Source organism: Syngnathus leptorhynchus, chromosome 17 (genome assembly GCF_054491065.1).
Source record: "Syngnathus leptorhynchus isolate UIUO chromosome 17, UIUO_Slep, whole genome shotgun sequence".
Lineage (NCBI taxonomy): Eukaryota > Metazoa > Chordata > Actinopteri > Syngnathiformes > Syngnathidae > Syngnathus > Syngnathus leptorhynchus.
This window is the reverse complement of record NC_141211.1, coordinates 7,084,700-7,102,344: the sequence shown is the minus strand read 5'-3', so window position 1 is coordinate 7,102,344 and position 17,645 is coordinate 7,084,700. Positions and strand designations below refer to the sequence as shown.

The 17,645-nt window shown below is 44.5% G+C and overlaps 3 protein-coding genes across 3 annotated transcripts; 2 read left to right on the top strand and 1 right to left on the bottom strand.

Moving 5' to 3' along the window:
- The first annotated feature begins 208 nt into the window (after positions 1–208).
- Positions 209–8,231, top strand: LOC147043509 (organic solute transporter subunit alpha-like). Its single transcript, XM_085935219.1, has 9 exons — positions 209–287; positions 561–712; positions 783–856; positions 1,265–1,423; positions 1,491–1,602; positions 1,671–1,817; positions 1,910–2,015; positions 2,102–2,292; positions 8,126–8,231. Exons 1-8 carry the CDS (start codon positions 209–211, stop codon positions 2,257–2,259), a joined length of 987 nt encoding a protein of 328 aa, XP_085791345.1. The 3' UTR covers positions 2,260–2,292; positions 8,126–8,231.
- Positions 4,112–7,170, top strand: LOC147043510 (uncharacterized). The gene has a single exon (XM_085936386.1). It carries the CDS (start codon positions 4,112–4,114, stop codon positions 6,581–6,583), a length of 2,472 nt encoding a protein of 823 aa, XP_085792512.1. The 3' UTR covers positions 6,584–7,170.
- A 1,176-nt stretch (positions 8,232–9,407) lies between the features above and the next one.
- phldb2a (pleckstrin homology-like domain, family B, member 2a) lies at positions 9,408–17,480 on the bottom strand. Its single transcript, XM_085935798.1, has 17 exons — positions 17,420–17,480; positions 16,407–16,500; positions 15,105–16,051; positions 14,701–15,021; positions 12,734–12,868; positions 12,418–12,555; positions 12,053–12,196; positions 11,631–11,741; positions 11,464–11,553; positions 11,224–11,361; positions 10,886–10,985; positions 10,587–10,785; positions 10,425–10,515; positions 10,135–10,281; positions 9,839–10,058; positions 9,643–9,728; positions 9,408–9,548 (listed from the first exon to the last, which is right to left on the bottom strand). Exons 2-17 carry the CDS (start codon positions 16,459–16,461, stop codon positions 9,408–9,410), a joined length of 3,063 nt encoding a protein of 1,020 aa, XP_085791924.1. The 5' UTR covers positions 16,462–16,500; positions 17,420–17,480.
- Between the last annotated feature and the right edge of the window lie 165 nt (positions 17,481–17,645).

Sequence of the window (17,645 nt, the reverse complement as noted above, 5' to 3'; positions counted from 1 at the left end):
CATCAAGACATGGCTCCTTAAAAGTAGCATAAGGTTAAAGTACACTTGACTTGAACCCTTTGCCCACAAGGCCATGTGAGGGAGGATGACATTTTTTTTCCCCCCTGTCACTTTCTCTGTAGAAACTTGGTTTGATCAGAGCTTATGAAATTTGAATAAGAGGATTTATAGGGGGGGAGACTTTTAGGCAAGAAGAACATCAGGAGCTATGGAGGACGCCAACAACAACAGCAGCATTGATCCCGCCTGTTTGCAGGAACCCCCTCTGGCACTGGATGTGATAAAGCGTAAGTCTTTCCTTATCAAGCAGGTCAAGCGAATGACTTTCGCATCTGAAGTCTTCAGATTCTGCATCTCGTACACGCCAAAATAGCTTTAAGCCCAAAATAACTTAGTAAGGATAATAAAAGCCGTTTCAATCTTGTGCCGAATACTCAGAAATCTCTTCTAATTCTAAGAACAGAAATGACTTTTATGTAATCAGAGGATGCTCTAGCCATGTTTGTATTTCATATGCCACCAACTCGACTATCATTTTTCTTTTTGTGTGTTCCAATCAGAGCTAGATACGTTCGGAATGTGTCTGTACGCCATGCTCACCTTCATGTCCTGTACATCCCTGCTACTCTATTTGGAGCAATGTGTTTACATTTATAAAAAACTACCCTACCCGAAGAAGACAACCATCATCTGGGTCAATGGAGCCGCACCTGTAAGCTTCCTATTGTCCTCTTAAATATGTCTGCCATTCTATGAATGGACTCACCATTTACGTATTTCAGGTCATCGCCATCATGTCGTGTTTTGGCATGTGGATCCCCAGGGCTGTTATGGTCACGGATATGACGTCAAATTGGTGCGTGTTTTCACCTTTTCGGGTTATAAAAATTGATTTTAATTTGACTCATGTTTTCAGCTTTTGACAAAATGTAAAGACTCTTGTTGGAAATGTGCCCTTGAGCATGTTTTTCTCGTTGGAAATATGCCTTTGAGCATGTTTTTTTGCTTTCGACAAAATAAAAAAATGAATTACAACCCCTCTACTTGGAAATATGCCCTTGAGCAAGTCACTCAACTGTCACGTCATCACGCGTCATTAAGTCAGAGTCAAACCTTGCACGTAAAGTCCGAATGTGGTTTAAACCGCTCGATGAATCATTACACGGGAAAAGATCACAGGTCACACTAGTTTGCATGTTTCATATTCATTCAATTTGCCCACCAATACTTCAAATATGATTGAAAGGCGGTTCCATTTCTGCAGTTATTTTGCAGTGGTGGTGTACAAAGTGTTGGTTCTGCTCATTGAGGAGTTGGGTGGCAGCGATGAATTTCTGAAGCGCTTTTCTGGGAAACCCTTCAAGATCACCACGGGGCCGTGCTGCTGCTGCTGCCTCTGTTTACCTCGTGTGCCCATGTCACGGTACGGACTTTGAATTTTTTTTTTTTTTAATCTTACATCATTGGAATTAAAAGCAAATCCTTTTTAGGGGCATGCTGTTCCTTCTGAAGTTGGGTGCACTGCAGTACGCCATCCTCAAAACAGTGCTGAGCATTCTCTCCATAATACTGTGGACAAACGGCAACTTTGACCTCTCAGATGTAAGTTTCCTTTCTTGCTACATCCCCGGAACTGCGGACGATTGCGAACGAACCGTTTCTTTTTCCAGCTCGAGATCACTGGCACTGCAATTTGGATCAACCCGTTCATTGGCGTTCTCACCATCACCTCCCTGTGGCCCGTGGCCATTGTGTTTATGAACACCAACCACCTTTTACGCGAACTCAATATCGTACCAAAGTACGCCATGTACCAAGTGAGTAGAACATGAGCCATTTCCTGTAAAACAAAACGTGTTATATAAGTTAAATGCATCCCATTAACTAAGTGCTTATTTTTAATCCTTAGCTAATACTGGTACTAAGTCAACTGCAGACGTCCATCATCAACATTCTGGCTCTGGATGGAACCATCGCCTGCGCCCCTCCTTTCTCCTCGCAGGCCCGTGGCTCCAGTGAGAATCCTTTCCATGTCCCGATATTTATCTTCTCATTTTGGCATGATCTGAACTCGATCTCTTTTCTGTCTGTTTCCCCACAGTGCTAAGTCAGCAGATGATGATCATGGAGATGTTCATCATCACCCTGGTCACTCGCTTCTTTTATCGTCGTACATATGAAACGCTTAGCTCACCCGCATGTGACCAGCACAAGGACGGAGTCTCCCTGCAGGCCGCCCACATGGAGCACGACGTCTGAACGAGGGGAGCTGAAAGATGCGCTTTATCTAAGGTACCATTGCTCAAATGGTCAATTTTCATGTTGTTCTCTGAGGCAAAACTACCTCATCCGTGGAAGAAAACATTATATGACAAAGTATTTCTGCAAGAAAGTATTTACTAATTGGACGCAATTCTTTTAGGTTACTTCCTAGTTCACACAAATTAACCTTTGAATAAATAATATCATAATCCCACTTAAAAGGAGCCATATCATTTTTTTTGGGCTATTTCAGGCCTACTTTTTTTTTCTTAATATGTACTCATCTTTACGTATTAATTTATTCTATTTGTAACACTATTATCTTTTTAAAGACTGAATTTTCAATCATGATTTTACTGATTACAGCTATAATCCCGAACACAATATTCTGTTTCTCATTGTTTCATGTATGTAAGATATTCATAATTGAATGTTATTTCATGACTCAATGGTATCAAATATTTAAGAGTTTTTATGTGTGATGTGTATCTGCATTATCTACGTAACGCTCCCACCAAAACGTTTGTTGTCTGTGAACAAAACAAAAATGGTTTATTTAAAGACTGCTGACCTACTTAGTACAAAGCAGAAAATACTTGGATGAAGTGGCAACTTTATCTGCTGTTCCTCTAATGGCCAAAAGAGGGCGTGTTCCACTTGGAATCCTCAAGAACCCCCCCCATTTATAAAAAGCAGCAAAGTTGACATGTTGCATCAAAATACTGTACTATGTACTTTTATTATGCATGCAAACAAAAAAGATAAAGATGCTCTCATTTCCGCGTATGATGTTGCATTCTTAATGATATGCTACTAAAATTATACCAAAGGTTTCTATTGACTTGAACTTCAAAAAAAGATACTTTGTTGTTTTCACGTAACTACCCCTCTGCAGTTATGCAATCGTTCTCATGACTTTGTTGTGTTCAGTTCTGATTCAAAGGCTTGGTCTTCTTTAACAGTACTTTAATTTAAAATTTGATTTATTGGTTTTAAAAATGACATTGACAACATTAACACCCAAGCACATACTAGTCAATATTCTACCATACCTCATAAATGATATATAATTTATATGTATATTATATTATATATATTTATAATGATGTAATATTACTATATTATAAAGAGATGTATATATTTATAATGATGTAATATTACTATATTATAAAGAGAAGAATTAGACAAGAATTATGTTTTAATGGTCATAGGTCCCAATGGTGGAAAGGTTTTCAAATTATTTACCTTGGTTTCATTTTTATAGGACTTAAACGCGGCATTTGAACGGGTGAATAGACTTTACTGCCTATCTTATATGGTCACAATTAATAATAAGACGAGGGCAATTTTATTTGCAGTTGAGCTTTATTCAAATGATGATGATCATGCATGTAGGGATGCAGTGAACAAAATGAATTGAGATATTTAAACATGTCGTGATTATTGGCACCTCAGAATTTTTATTACTAGTCTAATTGTCCCTGCCGTTTATATAAACAGTCATCAGGCGTATGGATAAAGAAAGAACATGTTGATGACAGCCCTTGGCTCTGCATTGCTGACGAAAGCAGCTTACCCCCCTCAGTTGCCATGGTAACTGGAGAGAGGAGCCAGGCAAAAGGGAGGGGAGGGGCTTTTGAGGGCGAACGAGAGGAGAAAGCATCGGAGGGACAGAGGGAGGGGACCGCAGACAGACGATAACATAGTAAACGCGGAGAGAGTAACGCAGGTGAAGACGTTTATCCGAGGGAGACAAAGATCAATTCCAATGTAAATGCTCCATCCAACGAGTCGCGAATAATAACCGCATTAAAAGAGGGGAGGAGACGTGGACTGACGCAGAGAAAAGATGGATGTCCAGACGGAGAACGTGGACCCCCCGCCTTGTGAATCCCAACCGAGTGGAAAAATACGAAAAGGATTCAAGCTGTTTGGCAAACGCAAGCCCGGTAACATCTTTTCTCTTAAAAACAACAAGTCACCTGTCGGCAGGAGCAAAACCCTCGATGGATTACCCGAAGGCGCCGCGCTTGATGCCGAGCTGGAGTCGGATAAGGCGCGGGAGGTGAGTCGAGGAGACGGCGAGCACACGGAGGACGAGTCGACGGGCGAAGATGGCGTCCTGGCCGCCGCTCGCAACTCCATCTCTTCAATCGGATCGACCAAGTCCATCAGTTTTTTCTCACGGCTGAGGGGAACCCGGAGAGGAGGGGGGGAACGCAGAGTCCACACCGTCTGCCAGCCGACGACAAGACAACGGCAAGGGTTGAAGGGCCTCTTTGGCAGCATGAAGTTACGCCCGAAAGACAAGGAGGACAAGGTGGACGCTCCCCCGAGCCCACTCCTCATGTCCTCCCGCTCCAACAGTGTGGAAATCATCAAAGAGGACATTGGCCTCACCCCCAAATCTTGTCCTCGCTCTCCGGAGAGCCATGAGAAAGTGATCCGTGAGAGCTCCCCGATACCAGCGGGCGACGCGAGCGCAACTGAGAAGGATGCGGCACCTGTGCCTGCTACAGAAGCTCCAGTGGTGCCAGCTGAAAGCAGCCTGGGCTCCTTGCTGGAAGACATCTCCTCGCTTCTCACCTTCGAGTCCATCTCAGGAGGCAATATCATGGCTGACGTGAAAGCTGAGTGGGGAAAAAGCAGACGCGCCTCCAGCCCGGAATCACCTAAGGTCTCAGCATCGGCCACTTCTCCTTCTACCAGACCTGCCAGCACTTCTCCTCTGACCTCCACTTCTGTGAACACCTCTTCCTCACCTGTAGCTGTCGGCGGTCCTTCTATTACTTGTGCGACAACCCCAACCTCGTCTTCTGTAGCTCCGCCAGTCGTGACCACTCTGACCAAACCCTTGACTCTGACGAACGAGTCAGTCAAACCAAGTTTGGACTCTTCTCCAGCCTCGGGGCCACCTTCTGTTGGGATTACAATAAAATCACCTTCGACAACCACAAACGTGAAACTTCCATCAAGCCCTCCCATAATGTCCACCCCTTCGATAACACTGAAAACCATACCGAGCATTGGTCCCACGAACCAGTCTTCTCTGGACAAGACTCAAGTCACCACTTGTAACTCCACTTTTGGAAAAGTAGCTTCAACAGACACAGTGGTTCCTTCTCTCGCTTCTCCATCTCCAACCATCGCCTCAGTAAGTAAACCTCCTCCCGTAGCTTCGACAATTCTTGCATCCCATAAACCTGCAACCCATAGTCTTTCGTCCCCTGCTACTTTCACTCAACCCGATAGCAATTCTGAAATTTCCGCATCCCCCAAACCTCAAAATGTAGTCGCAAAGGTGGAAACTCCTCCGAGTCCAGTCGAAAGCCGGCCTTCTTCAATATCCCACGCCGCGATAACCACAACCATGCCAACTATTTCCAAACCTGTACAAATGTCCAACCAATGGGTCGCGCCACATTTTCCCCAAACCGAGCCTAACCATACAAGTTTCTCTACGGCTAAAAAACCTCCCGTATCTTTAGATAGCACTATTCTTACAGTTTCTAAAGAACTTCCATCGACCCCTGCGCCAAGTAAGAGTCCAGTCTCCCCTCCACCCACTGCGACCCGTCCTGTTCCTGCATCTTTAGTGTCTGTGACTAAAGATCCTCCTGTTTCTGCGCCAACGTCTCCTGAGCCTCCTGCCTCGGCCCATATATCAGTTTCTGTATTGAAAAGCCCTCCCGCTCCACTACAGATCCCCGTCACTCAACCAAAATCACCCGCTCCCCCTGCCACTACCCCCGTGCCTTTGCCAAGTCAAACTGCAGCGTTTGACAAGACAAGCGCCAACCAGCCATCAACAAACGGACAGTTGTCTCGGCCGAGTAGCGCAGATGAACAGAAACTGGAGGAGCAGCATAATGGCTCACGCGCCGACGTCCCCAAAGAAAGGAGGACGCAAGTGAAGACAATTAGCAAAATCCCCGTGGTCGGAGGAGCCCGAGCCGGAAAGCCACCAGTGCGGGACAGCCAACATACTGATGACGATTCAAGCAGAGACCCGCCCACCCCCATCCAAGAGGACAAGCATTTTCTGGACAACACTGGGAACAGAGACAAACGTGGCAGTGTCGAGGTCCATGTGGCCACATTCAAACACAGCCAGGAGGAGAGTCAGCAGATTCAGCAGTCCAAAACCCCCACCGCTGCTCCGCGTGACTCCAAGATCCCCGTCAAGCACGGAGCACAGTCTCCAACCGCATCGCAAATACCACAAGCTAAAGAAACCCCTCGTACCAAGATACCCGTCTCCAGAGTCCCGGTCCGCAGGGTGGGTAATAAGCCCGCAACTGCTGGTGCCGTGAGAAAATAATAAGGTACTATGACACGCCATGCTGTTTCTCCAAAGTTATGACTGCAACCATATTCCCCCCTTTAACTTCAATGTTCATTGTCACCCGCTGATGTCACAAGATCACAAACAGGAAGGACCTGAACTCAAGCACAAACATGTCCACGCAAATTTCACACAAGGTTCAGGGTCAAATGTCAACACCGCAACAATCCCTCTTCGACAAGATATAAAGTTCTCTTGGAATGTCTCACACATCTTGGACTGGTGCCTTTTTTTAAAGGTTGCTTTTCCTACAGATTTCAAGTCAATCTTTTCTACAGTATTTTCAAATTTTGTTACGCCGACATTTTGTAGAGGTCGTCCAAACCTTTTCGTCTTTCTTTCTGGGACCACTCTGTTACTGGTTTCGATCCAGAAATTGCAGCTCTTAATATACATTCCACACCTAGCTCGGGATCTACTGTACCTATGTAGCAGCAAATGTGCCGTTTTATATTTGCACTGGTCCAATGTACATTCCCTTTTGTGTTTGCCTGCTCCTATACAACATGGGTTGATCACATGGTGAACAAAGGGAGAGACTGGGACTTTGAAACAGGGATGGAAATGACTCGGCAGCCGCTACGGCTGACTCTGATGCAGAGATGTGTTTTGCAGTGTGTATATTGACACATATCCTCATCCTGCTTCTGCTCAATCTGTGTGCATAGTCATGTAGTTTCCTATTTAATCAATAAAATGATATGAGTGTACTCTGCAAGTGGATTTTTCATCTATTTAAGCTGCGGGTCAGTGTGACATTTTTAAAGCAGCTCATAAAAAAAAGGATTTATGAAGTGCGGCGGATTATCTTTGATGCTAATTTAATATGGAAGGAAATGACATAACCGTGTCGTCATTCAGGAAAAGATAAGAGCGTGTAAAGATTTTCAGCTTGGTTACACTGTGACCTCCTCCCAGAACGCCATTGTGACAGCATCCGCGCTGCCAGTTCACTGACCTGAATAAAAAGCACATTAATGTCAACTACAACCTGGCCAATCCGCTGCAAGGGAACTCACGCAGCTCATTAACGCATTGCTATTCGTGGCGTGTGATCTTTGGGCATCCCTTTTAAACAAATGCAAATATTCTGCGGGGAAAGAGTAAAATGAGAATAAATGGGAAGCTCACAACAGACTAAATAAAAGTGAGAACAACATTGCTAAAGGAGGAGATGAATTTCCCACACAGCACAGAGCAACAAGTGATCATAACTATGAAATATTTACACTTTAAGAGCAAGTGGAAGTAATATCTCTCCGGGTCAATATTCTAATCACATTATGCGCTCGGGAAATGAATGGTATGATTCTCGCTGCGGTTTGCATTAGGAAGCTCCTTCAGGAGAATTGAATGAATGTCCCTTTGTCAATAACCATTCACATGATGACTCTTTCACACTCATAGATAAAGACTAGAGCAGTATTTATGTTGAGCCACAGAACACACTGGCCTTGACTTTTTGAGACTCATTGCATAAGCTTTTAGAGACAATCAAGTGTTTGTGTGCACCCCCAGTGTGGTACACCAATTCCATCGCCCATAATGCAGTGGGGCAGCCACCCTGGTGCATCTCGTGTTTGAGTCTACATCTGCCTCCGGAGAGAGATGCGTCCCTTACGAGCCTAATTTAGCATGCTTCATTTTGTGTTTCCATGCCAACTCCACTAGGTCAACCAATGGAAGGCCGCAGGTTTTGATGGGAGGAGTTTGAAAACATGAGTGCTTTGCTTACTCACTCAAAAGAAAAGTCATTCATTTGCATTATTGGAATACAGCAATTGAATAAAAACTTGACCTGATTGTTTGTGTGTATCAAGGTTTAATTAATGCTAATCATTATTCATTTGCCCGGAGCAAGTAACATGTCACATCATGCTGGTAAATTAAGTAACTCATGCGCATATTAATTTAGCTTTAATGCCTGAGATGATGACTATTTGGGGCATCTTGTTTGCCTTCTCATACGATGGGATGTTTCATACTGGTGTGACATTAACAATATAAAGACTTACAGAGAAGAGACATACATATAACATTCATCAAAAAAATCTTTTTCATTTATTTTTTTGTTCAAACCTATTATTGCAACAAATAAACGTGTTGTCTAACAAAACCATTCATATTGAAAATATAAAAATGTATATTGAAATATAAAAATATATAAATGTGATATACAAGTCATACAAGAGAACGCTGATCAAATTTTAACTGCTATCAACAGAACAATAAAAGCATTACGTCATGCTTTTGCAAAATATCCCGCAGTGAGGGCCTCTGCTGGTGGAAAAAAGAATACTGAAATATTAAGCTCAAAGTATAAATGACCTTATCACAAATTGTCATCAGCTTCTATTGCCGCTAGAGGTCGCCACAAACATTTTTATCCTTCAAAAATGACTTGCTGGCATCACAAATACTGGAGGTAATATAACACTGAAAATTAGCAACACAAATCCATTTCATATGGACTTCAAAACAGACATGTAGCTGAATTAAAGTAGATTACTATATGCATTCATTTGTTTGTGCAAAAAGGATTTGGAACAATTTGGTGCACCATATTTCTGCGCTCTACTGTCATTCTAGTTCTGTCACCAATGAATGTTGCTCTAGTACATAAACAACTAAATAGCTTAATTATAAGACTGGTATAGAATCTTTATATTTGATTACAAGATAGCGAATGAGTTGTCTCTAAGACCTCACATAGATAATACAATACACATTCAAACACACTGAATTGGAATCGTGCAAATACTCCCCCCCCCCCCCCTAAAAAAAGACCTTTAAGGATCTGCTACACCATGAAGTGCATGTGTCCCTCTGCTCCTGTCACAATAACATCCATCCAGATACGCATGGCCTCGGGAGACGGGGCCACCATGTAGTAGACCCGGTCGTGAGTCTTCACGCTAAAGGTCAACGAGGGGTTGGGACTCTTGGGTGCACAATTGAAAGGAGAGGGAGAGTTAAGATGACAACTGTGAACAAAAGACTAAAAAAAAAAAAAGTTGAGCAGAGAATCATCTTACTTTGTGTGCATTCTTCAAATGATCATAGTATACCTCCTCTATTGCCTGGAAATAAATGACTCCTTTCATCTTGGTCTCATGCTTATCTGTGGTGAGAAGGGAAAAAGCAATATAGCCTTCAAGGTATCCCGGAATATTTGAAAGATGACATCACTGCTCTCCTGTCATGTGTCAAATTGAAAGAAGAGTTCCTCACCGGCATAGTAAGTGAGCGTCCTGCGATTCTGGTCAAAAACAAACCAGCGCTTCTTCCAGGTTTTTATTTTCCCTCCCATTTTTACAAGGAAGCCTCTACACGTTTTATCCGTGATGGCCAGGTGGAAGCAGGCGTCTGGATTGTGGCCCGCCGCCTCAATATGGCAATGAAGGTCAAAGTCGTCTTTCCTCACGGGTAAGTAGCGCGACAGAAGTCGGGACTGTGGATCAAATGGATGACGTCGTCGCTTTGTACGTGTCATTCTATCTTATTGGAGGTGTGTGATATTAACGTACCTGCGATCTCTGTTTCTCCCTGAGCTTCACTTCCCGCTCCACAAGTTTCTGTCTCCGGTTGGTCTCCTCTTGCAGGCGTTTCTCCAGTTCCTCCCTCCGTCTTCGCTCTTCCTCTAAAGCTTGCCGGCGTATCTCCATCTCACGTTCCTAAGTGTGCCGCATCCAAATTGACACCAGCAGACACAAACAGAAGGTATGCTCACTTTGTTTTTTGTTTTTTAAAGAAGGAGGGGGGGGGGGGGGGTGAGTTTTAATACTGTTAGCTTAGATTTTATTATATAGTCAGTTACCCTATGCTCAAGCAGCCTTAGCTTTTCCACCTGGGCCTCTCGGAGTAAACGCTCCATCTCCTCGAGCTTGGCCATGTTGGTCATACTGGCACTGGCAGGAAAGAGAGAAGACACGACAATTAGTTCAGGCCACATTATCACCATCAACTGAGGACGCCCAACCTGGAGATATTATCTGGAGAGCATGCAGAGAAGCTGGTCTCCATGCTGTCAGAACTGTCCACACTGACGGTGTCGGAGGTCTGGCTGTTATCCGGGTAGGACAAAGAGTCCAGGTAAACGTTGGCCTCAGAGAGCATCCGACTACCAAAATCACTTTTTCTTTGTCGGCTGTGTACGCCGTCATTCATATGCGTGTGGCCTGCCGACAGAACGGAACGAAAAGATATCAAATTATGAAAGAACTGACACGATTCCAGCAGTTGTTGTTTATTGGACGCAACAGTGCCACGATGACTCACTTTTTGGCTGGCGGCGAGCATTCAGGTCTCGGGGGGCAAAGCTGAGCCCTTGTGGGATGACGCTGCCACAGCTGGAGCTTTGTGACAGAGGCAGATGGGCCTGTAGAAGGGGAAGGGAAAAAAAGAAAAACGCAGATTGCTGGTCACGGCAAGGCACTGCGGCATTCGCACAAGTGCACGTCTGTCTAGCGGTGGATTGCTATTTGGCACAATTATTATTTTTTTTTGAAATCCCCCCTCCACTGTAGCTTAATGATTATGAATAACAAATGGAATCTAAAAGTCTGTATTTTATGGGGCAATTTCCTGAAAGATTGTATTGATGAATAAATAATGACCTTGGGCGAAAGGGTGCGTCCCAGAGATCGTCCGTAGGGAGTGACAATCTGCTGACTCTTCTTTGGCGTCACGTTGTCGCTCAGATGGGCCGAGTTTTCCTTTCCGCTTCTTCTTCTTTCCTTTGCCGAGTGCAAGTGCTACAACAGAAAGGCAGTGTGACAGCTGGAAAGCTTCTCAATCTCAATTCACCAACTTCTTTCAGAACCTTTGTCCACAACTCGTATTATTCTGACACCCACCTCTTTAACGGTCCCGTTGCTGTTGGACAAGTTCTGCTTCTCAGACAGCTCTGCATACTTTCCTTCCAAAGACGCCAGCTTGTCTCTCTCCTGCGGTCGTCACGATGACATCTTCAGTGATGGCAACGCATTTGTCGAACTCGGCCAGTTTTTGCTGAATGGCTTACCTTCTGCAGCATGATGAGCAGATTACTTTTTTCCCTCTTGAAGTCTTCTCTCTCCTGCTGGGACTGTAAAGTAATCTGTGAGGACTGTTTCTTCAGAGTCGCAAGTCTCTCCTGCGAGAAGGAAGAAAAAAACAACATTTCATCGGCAGCACATTGTTTTTTTTAATGTGGGAGTGAAAACAGTTTTCATATTGGAAACTTTACATTTAATCTACCACCCATAACCAGATCAGAAAGCCTGGAGAAGATCCAGAGTCACTTTCAAGCAACTTCACTGTCACCGTAATGTGAAGGAACTATCATTAAAAAGAAATCTCAAATAACATCAGGGTTGTTGCCCCCTGGTCGTTATGGTAACCAAAGCCAGACTCCCGATTGGCTCGGCAGTTTCAGCTATATTGAAGCGTACATACGATATGTACCTTGCGCGTGATAGCGAGACGCTGACAGTCAGCAATATCTCTCAGTAACTGACTCTGATTTTCCTTTTCCTCATCTTGGTGAATCTCTCTCTCCAATTTTTGAAACTCCAATTCCTCCAAGCTTTTTGCTTGCTCCTCTGCTTCCTACGACAGACAGGACATATATGTTTCATTCACCGCACCATTTAAATGAATCTATGAGGAGGCAAATTTGATGGTCCAGATCAGATGGGTTTGTAAACACTTCCTTTCTGGCCGCTAAAAATTCTGAGCTATTCAAATGTGTCGCCGTAATTGATGTGCCACTGCTAGGTTGTCTTATTGGTCATTGTAAGGGCACAATAATACTTTTTTTTTTTTTTTACCTGTGCTTTCTCAGTGTGGCTAATCTTTTCAGTACTATGAATATTTTCCTTAAGATGGTCCAAAAGCTCCTTTTCTTTTTGCATCTGAGCCATCTCTGATTCTTGCTCCCCTTCCAGCAAAGCGCACTCTACCTCCATCTGCAGGAAATATTTAAAAATAGAGAAAAGAAATAAACTGGTGATGAACTCAGAAAAGGAAAAAAAAAAAAAAAAAAACACTTCAGATTTTAATATGATTTCATTGCTCATCAGCTGTGTTGGAGGAGTAATGACTCAACAGTTTTTGAAAGCAAAACATTGTGTGGGCATGCATTACCTCTCTCACTGACTCTTCCATTTGGTTGTCCAGGTCTTTAATCTTCTGCTCCAGCTCCTCAATGTTGTTGACAACTTGGATCCTCTCCTCTTCAATGTGTGTTACTTCCTGCTTCAGCTGTGCATTCTCTAACACCTGGAAGCCATATAAGGGAGGTTGGTTTAGATCTTCTCTCTCTGTCACTCGCACACACCATACGTCTCACATGGACATTTATAATCCGAGCCGAACGATAAATATCTCCATCCTAACCTTTCATGGCATTTTTACGACAATCGAAAATGAAACTAGCTTCTTGCGTTAGGTGTGATGTTAAACACGTAGACAAGCAGCAGATATTCCAGCGCCTTTGAGAGTAACAGCGGCAGATGTTTTAACTTGGTAACTGTTGGATGAATGACAACAACAACAGGATTCTTTTTGGCTTAGCCTAATGAAAATCGGAGCATTTTGTTGCTAGTCTTGCCAAAGTATCCAGAACCTCCCATTAAGATACATTTATAAATTGATCATTATTGGTAATTATTCTCGTAAAGTACTGTAAGGGATCATAACATATCTACATAATTATATGACAAGTAATTTCTAGGCATGTTTTACAGAACAATATTTTCTAAAGGTTGTGGTTATGTGTAATCAATAGTCTCGGGTTTTTTTTTTCAATTCAAAGTTCCTAACATCTGGAAAAACGGCTTTGCCATGTGTATACACTAGAATTCTTCCATTCAAACATGCACACATAATAATTCTCAGTGGGATAGAGTCATTTCCTGTTGCCCCCCTCCCTCCCTCCCTTTCTTTTGGAGTTGAATGTTGAAGCACAACTTAGGTCTTCTTCATTAAAACCAGACACAGTGCCGGCTTGTAGCTGTTTTAGCGTGGAAAAAGGCTTCACTTTTACAAAGATGATAACGGGACTGCCGAGACTACGGAGTAGAAGCCGACCCGGCAGCTGAAATGACACAATTTGATACATTTACTTAGAGCTCAGCAATGACCACAAATATGGTGATTGCAATATCAAAGTTGCCATAACATGCAACATGTCACTTAAAATAACCCCCTTAAACAGCAACTGATAAAGGACCTTTCCATACAAAATGAGGGGAGCATATGCCAGAGATTGGCACCGCACATGTTTCTACTTTACTTCTCCCCAAATCCAGTTGGAACTAAATATTTACTGTAAAATGTCCTTTAAATGGGTGCGCCTGAAAAGGTGATCTGCACACAGCGATGTGGAAAAAGGGAGAACACGAGAATGCGTCCACAAAAGGTAAACAAAAAAAAGATAAACAAACTCTCGGCAGCCTGATAAAGTGCATTCCGTTTACCGTAAGGGCTTTTCGTGCTCCTTTTCACAAGTGGCGAAAAAGAAAATGCCGAAGAGCAAGGGTGTGTCATGCACAAAACAGAGACAGATTTCAGAAGGGAGTCAGAACCGCAAACTGCCGTTGCTTTTAATTCCTTCATGTGAATGCGTGAGCCAACCATGGTAACCCAATATCAATGCCTTAAACAAACACGAGTGTCGTGAGTTGGGGTGGGAAACTTTTTGCCAGGCAGCTCAAATAAATTATGAGTCAGGGGTCTACGATTTGATTACCAATTTAATATCGTAAAAAAAATCTAGAACTGATGCACATTGTTGTGTTAGTCGGCCTTACTGGAGACTTGAAACTTATTCTTCAATGAGGGTCAAAGGTTAAAACGCTTAAGAGCGCAATAAGAGCATTATTAGTCTGCTATGGTCTTCCTAAGATGCGGTGACATCATCACCTCACATTTTGCTCGACACTGTTAGCAAGGCAATTATGTAAGTCAATGGAGATAGCCGACAAGCAAATATTGGTAAGCAAAAGGCCCATCGCCAAACTAAGATGAGATTGCTATGAGAAATCGTTGATGCTGCATTGGAAAGCAAATAGAGCTGAGAAGAAAAAAATAAGATGGACTTATCAAATGACCTTAGCTCTGTGGTTGCTGGATGGTGAGGGCGCACCGCCGCCGAGGCTAAGCGCCAGCGAGCCAACTTCTCCGTAACCGTTTTGCTGACGACTGCTGACCTGCTGCTCGTCACTGAGAAGCAAATCCCGTCCTCTGGTGCCAAAACCGCCTTCCGGCGCCGTGCCGCCGGGAGAGTCGGAGAAAACGGACTCGTCGTCCGACACCTGCAGCTTCTCCAACTCCTTATTGATCTTCTGTAGGTCGGAAACTGCTGAACCTGCCGGCTCCACTTGTGCAAACTCCGTACACAAGGTCATGATGGTCTCCAGCCGCTGACTTTCCTGCAAGACCAACATATACACTCTCTCTCACTCATTTGTATTCTGCAAATGACAAAGTCCATAAGACTCAATGCTAAACTCACCAACTTGTGCACTTTCTGCTCCCTGAGTCTCTCGTCTCTCTGGTGCTGATGATAGTCTCTCAACTCCTCTTTGCCGTTCAAAGAAGTGATGCTACCCACCCTTTGACCTGGACTCAGCCCGCCTTTCCCAAAAGATAACCTCCGCTCTCCAAAGCCCGCATCCAAGTTCGGCCAATCTATCTCAACACCCAGAGAGCTCAGGGAGGCCATGCTAGCCCTCCTGGGTGTATCGGGCATACTGGCTGGTACCGTCACATCCGGTGGTTGTTCTAGAGAGGAGAGACTGCGTCGAGCCACAGCCGAGCGCCCTGCTCGGTGTAGATGAGGCGGCAGAGATAAAATGGGAGGATCGGCAGGATTGTGAAGGCGGGGTAGCGAGCGGCTGTGCGTGCCCAGATTCTGGAGGGAACCTGTGGAGTATTTCCTCTGCCTGGAGTCACTTACGGCTTTGCCGTGTGAGTAGAGTCTACGGCCCAGTCGAGGGCTTGAGGGCACGCTAGCCGTGCCGCTCTTAACCCTAGGAGAGCGAGGTATGGGTTCTCCATAAGAGGAGATGAAAGAACTTCCATCCGTAGGGTGGAAGAGGCTGTCTTGCGATTGATGCCGAGCGTTTGGCTGACGGAGCAAGCCGTTGGGGGTAAATTGGCGCTCGCCCTGACGAGGGGAAGGCGGCACGCTGCTGCTCACGTAAGAGAAGTTCCTCGAGGGAGACTGCTGATGCTCGCTGGTTCCGAGGATGGAGAGCGGTCGTTTGGATTGGGGTCCGCCGGGAGAAGGTGTATTGAAATACTTGCGGCTGCACTCAGCCGCCCTCAGACTGGCCTCCAGGGCACTCTTCCTGCGCTGCAGCGTCTCCATCAATTCCTGTAGCTCCGCCTTAGAGCGCGAGCCCCTGAGGAAGGTTCCGCCAACCTGGCCGCTGCCGCTCGGCTCCATCTTCACACAGTCTGGAAATGGGAGCAAATGAACAGAGCATGTAATCCGGACACTTTTTTGGGGTCATGTCATAAAGTGAGGCCCATTTAAGAAGCTGACGTGCTGAGTAAGAGGGGGGGAAAACCAGCAAAGAATGTGCGCTTCCAAGCCCAACACAAACACTGGCCCTCTCGGTTGCCAAGTGTCTTCTAAAAATGGAAGAAGCCAGCATGCGTCACGGGTTCATCTGTGAGACCACCTATGATCGCATGCTTAAGCGCACTTTAAGGGCACACGGACACCTGGCCCGGAAGTTACAATAAGCTCAGACCGGTTGGTATGAAATGTCATTTTATTTTGCAAGTTAACCTGTAGGTTAAAGTTTACCTGAGCTGTAGCCGAGCGTGCTCACAGCCGCCCTTTGAGGAAGCATCCTGCTCATCTGGCTGACCTCCGTCCTTCAGGATTCAACTGTGCTTTGCTGCCAGAAAGGGAAAAAACAAAAGTCAACATACAGACTTGAGACGGGATTGCGTAAGAAGCTTTTGGCGCGTGTGCAATTTGAACATTTCTGGAAATTTGTCGAGAATATAAAGACCGCCTTTTATTTCATGCAAATTTAAAGAGAAGAAAGATCTAATTCTTTGAATCATCTTTAAATAGTGCAGACATAAGAAGGATTTCTGTCGTGAGGCTGAATCCACATGCATAGTAAGACCAGAGATGGTTGATGTGAGACTTTGTGGTCCTGCTGTCTGGAGCGCTGGCCTACAGGAAGTAGGGTATCCTTTTACACACTCACACAATCAATCAGCGTGAGTTCATTCTTAGGACCCCCTCCCGCTGAAAAAAAGAGGTGGGCCTCATGTCAGCAGTGAGAGGTTTTACGGCATCACCCGGACTACGGGCTGGCTGGCTAATGCGTAGAGTTAACACACACGCAAATGTAAACAGTATACGGGGATGGAAGTATTTCATTCAACAAAGAGTCATTGCGCGAGGATTAAAACACAAATAAGGAAGAGAGAGACAAAAGTTTTCCAGCTATGCAATGTCTGAACAGTAGGTTCAAAATGCTGAAGCAGATGGAATAAGTTGAGCCACCGAGAAGGAATAACCGACTGATGATCAAACCATATGCAAGAATGTGATTTTGATGCTATCCCCACTTTTTTTTATTTCTTTTTTTAAATCAAATGTTACTTCTCAACAGTGTCAAGGCAATTCAGATAAACAACACGTGAGAACAATTTAACTTGAAAGCTATAACACTTGTGCAATAGAAGTTTAGTACAATTTCCAAAAGGTTTTTGGGATTTTAAATAGCAGCAATATTTCATCTAATCTCGGCCATGCATCTATCTATGAGCATCTTTCACAAGAAAAGTCCCTCCTCTTACCTTTGTGGACATAGTTGCTCTCCCTGTTGGATGGAGCTAGGTGAAATCCTCTCGTCCCTACACGGAGGCAGCAGCAGAGTAAAACCCCAAAGTCTTCCCGTGACAAAGGATCAGACAGGAGACCCTTCCCACCTCCCCAGAGAGGGGAGGGGGAGAGGAGGAGAGTTGCAGCCTCAATGTTACTTTGCGGCATCTGGCAATTCTGTTGCTGCCGCCCTCTAAGGTG

Coding starts and splice junctions, on each gene's coding strand:
- phldb2a (XM_085935798.1), bottom strand. CDS start 16,461: ATGAGCAGGATGCTTCCTCAAAGGGCGGCTGTGAGCACGCTCGGCTAC. Junction 12,869..14,700: donor CCAGCAACCACAGAGCTAAG/GTCATTTGATAA, acceptor TATGGCTTCCAG/GTGTTAGAGAATGCACAGCT. Junction 12,197..12,417: donor GCCACACTGAGAAAGCACAG/GTAAAAAAAAAA, acceptor TGTCTGTCGTAG/GAAGCAGAGGAGCAAGCAAA.
- LOC147043510 (XM_085936386.1), top strand. CDS start 4,112: ATGGATGTCCAGACGGAGAACGTGGACCCCCCGCCTTGTGAATCCCAA.
- LOC147043509 (XM_085935219.1), top strand. CDS start 209: ATGGAGGACGCCAACAACAACAGCAGCATTGATCCCGCCTGTTTGCAG. Junction 288..560: donor GGCACTGGATGTGATAAAGC/GTAAGTCTTTCC, acceptor TGTTCCAATCAG/AGCTAGATACGTTCGGAATG. Junction 1,603..1,670: donor GCAACTTTGACCTCTCAGAT/GTAAGTTTCCTT, acceptor TTCTTTTTCCAG/CTCGAGATCACTGGCACTGC.